General features: G+C 33.6%; 1 protein-coding gene across 1 annotated transcript in view; it reads right to left on the bottom strand.

Annotated features, from left to right (window-relative positions):
- Positions 1-2,255, bottom strand: part of HELRODRAFT_191717 (hypothetical protein) — a 9,414-nt gene that overhangs the window by 4,561 nt on the left and 2,598 nt on the right. Inside the window, exons 6-10 of the mRNA XM_009019097.1 lie at positions 1,909-1,977; positions 1,347-1,808; positions 856-1,278; positions 664-732; positions 102-563 (exon numbers count right to left, since the gene is read on the bottom strand). Of these exons, the coding sequence (XP_009017345.1) occupies positions 102-563; positions 664-732; positions 856-1,278; positions 1,347-1,808; positions 1,909-1,977 (1,485 nt within the window). The remainder of the gene's footprint in view (positions 1-101; positions 564-663; positions 733-855; positions 1,279-1,346; positions 1,809-1,908; positions 1,978-2,255) is intronic.

Genomic DNA, 2,255 nt, shown 5'->3' with positions numbered 1-2,255 from the left:
GTCATTAGATTATCACCGAGCATTGGCTAACAGCTGAATAATTGTTAGTGTTGAAAATGTTAAAAAAATGATTGTTTAACAATTTTTGTTATAGTCCAAACCTGTTGATAGTTTTGGCTTTTGAGTAACAACAGGACCTTGAGTAGTTAAAGCAGGAATAGTCGTTCCTTCGGCACATATTAAAATTTTTAAATCGTTAATTTTAAAGCTTTCATTGGGTTTTTTGGCCGTCAAATCTAACGTTATTGTTTTAACGTTCGGATAATCACATGTAACGAGCACATTTCCATCATCATGAACGGTGACATCATTGATATCGACAGTGTTACCATTCGGTGTTTTATATTCAAGTTTAACAGACTGAACATTTTCTGACTTAAAAACAACTTTTTGTACAAATTTTGTAGTTTCTGCAATTATTTTTATCTGCGTAACTCCACTGCTACCAGGAAACACAAAAGTGTTTTTAGAAGATCCAGCCATCAAACCAATGTTGGTTTCAGAAGTAACTGTTTGTTCTTTCATCAAATCACTGAGTTGACACTTCGATGGACTTTCCATATCTAAATGCACAGAAAAAAACACCGAATTGTAAAATAAAACAAAGTTAAACATTGAACAGGACAAAATATTGTGATAATTTATTACAATGAAAAAAAAGACCTCGTGGCGTAGACGGCTCGAAAAGTATTCCTGGTGTTAAGGTCTCTTCAGTAATTGTAAGTTCGTGTGCTGAGGTGAAATGAAAAATGGTAATAACTAATATAAAAAGGTCAAGTTTAAATTATTCCAATTTTTATGATGGAAATCTTAATATTTAACCAAAAAAATAGCGAAAAGCATTAAAAATATTACGCGTAGTTGTTGGAATAACAATCGTAGTAACTGTTTCGGCGCATGTCCATATCTGTAAATCTCTGATGCTAACACGCTGGCTTGTATCTGACGTGCTAACTGTTAATTCAATTGAATTGACATCCGGAAAGTATGTACTGTAATCAAAGAAGCCGTTGGGATTATTTTGTACGACTACTTTATCCCAGATTTGCTCGTTGTTTGAGTTGTAGAATTTTACTTCCACATCAACTATATTTTGCGAGTAAAACTTTATTTGCATAATTGTTTTTGGATTAGAGGCAGTTACGGTAATGACATTTACTTCACTGCCACTTGGGAAAACGTATTCGAGCCGCGATTTATCATAGCCAGCATCGGGCATTGTTGAAGTTTGAGTTGCCTGTTCGTTCATTAGATTATTCACCGAGCATTGGCTAACAGCTGAATAATTGTTAGTGTTGAAAATGTTAAAAAAAAGATTGTTTAACAATTTTTGTTATAGTCCAAACCTGTTGATAGTTTTGGCTTTTGAGTAACAACAGGACCTTGAGTAGTTAAAGCAGGAATAGTCGTTCCTTCGGCACATATGAAAATTTTTAAATCGTTAATTTTAAAGCTTTCATTGGGTTTTTTGGCCGTCAAATCTAACGTTATTGTTTTAACGTTCGGATAATCACATGTAACGAGCACATTTCCATCATCATGAACGGTGACATCATTGATATCGACAGTGTTACCATTCGGTGTTTTATATTCAAGTTTAACAGACTGAACATTTTCTGACTTAAAAACAACTTTTTGTACAAATTTTGTAGTTTCTGCAATTATTTTTATCTGCGTAACTCCACTGCTACCAGGAAACACAAAAGTGTTTTTAGAAGATCCAGCCATCAAACCAATGTTGGTTTCAGAAGTAACTGTTTGTTCTTTCATCAAATCACTGAGTTGACACTTCGATGGACTTTCCATATCTAAATGCACAGAAAAAAACACCGAATTGTAAAATAAAACAAAGTTAAACATTGAACAGGACAAAATATTGTGATAATTTATTACAATGAAAAAAAAGACCTCGTGGCGTAGACGGCTCGAAAAGTATTCCTGGTGTTAAGGTCTCTTCAGTAATTGTAAGTTCGTGTGCTGAGGTGAAATGAAAAATGGCAATAACTAATATAAAAAGGTCAAGTTTAAATTATTCCAATTTTTATGATGGAAATCTTAATATTTAACCAAAAAAATAGCGAAAAGCATTAAAAATATTACGCGTAGTTGTTGGAATAACAATCGTAGTAACTGTTTCGGCGCATGTCCATATCTGTAAATCTCTGATGCTAACACGCTGGCTTGTATCTGACGTGCTAACTGTTAATTCAATTGAATTGACATCCGGAAAGTATGTACTGTAATCAAAGAAGCCG

Source organism: Helobdella robusta (genome assembly GCF_000326865.2).
Source record: "Helobdella robusta unplaced genomic scaffold HELROscaffold_23, whole genome shotgun sequence".
Taxonomy (NCBI): Eukaryota; Metazoa; Annelida; class Clitellata; order Rhynchobdellida; family Glossiphoniidae; genus Helobdella; species Helobdella robusta.
This window is presented reverse-complemented; position numbering and strand designations above follow the sequence as displayed.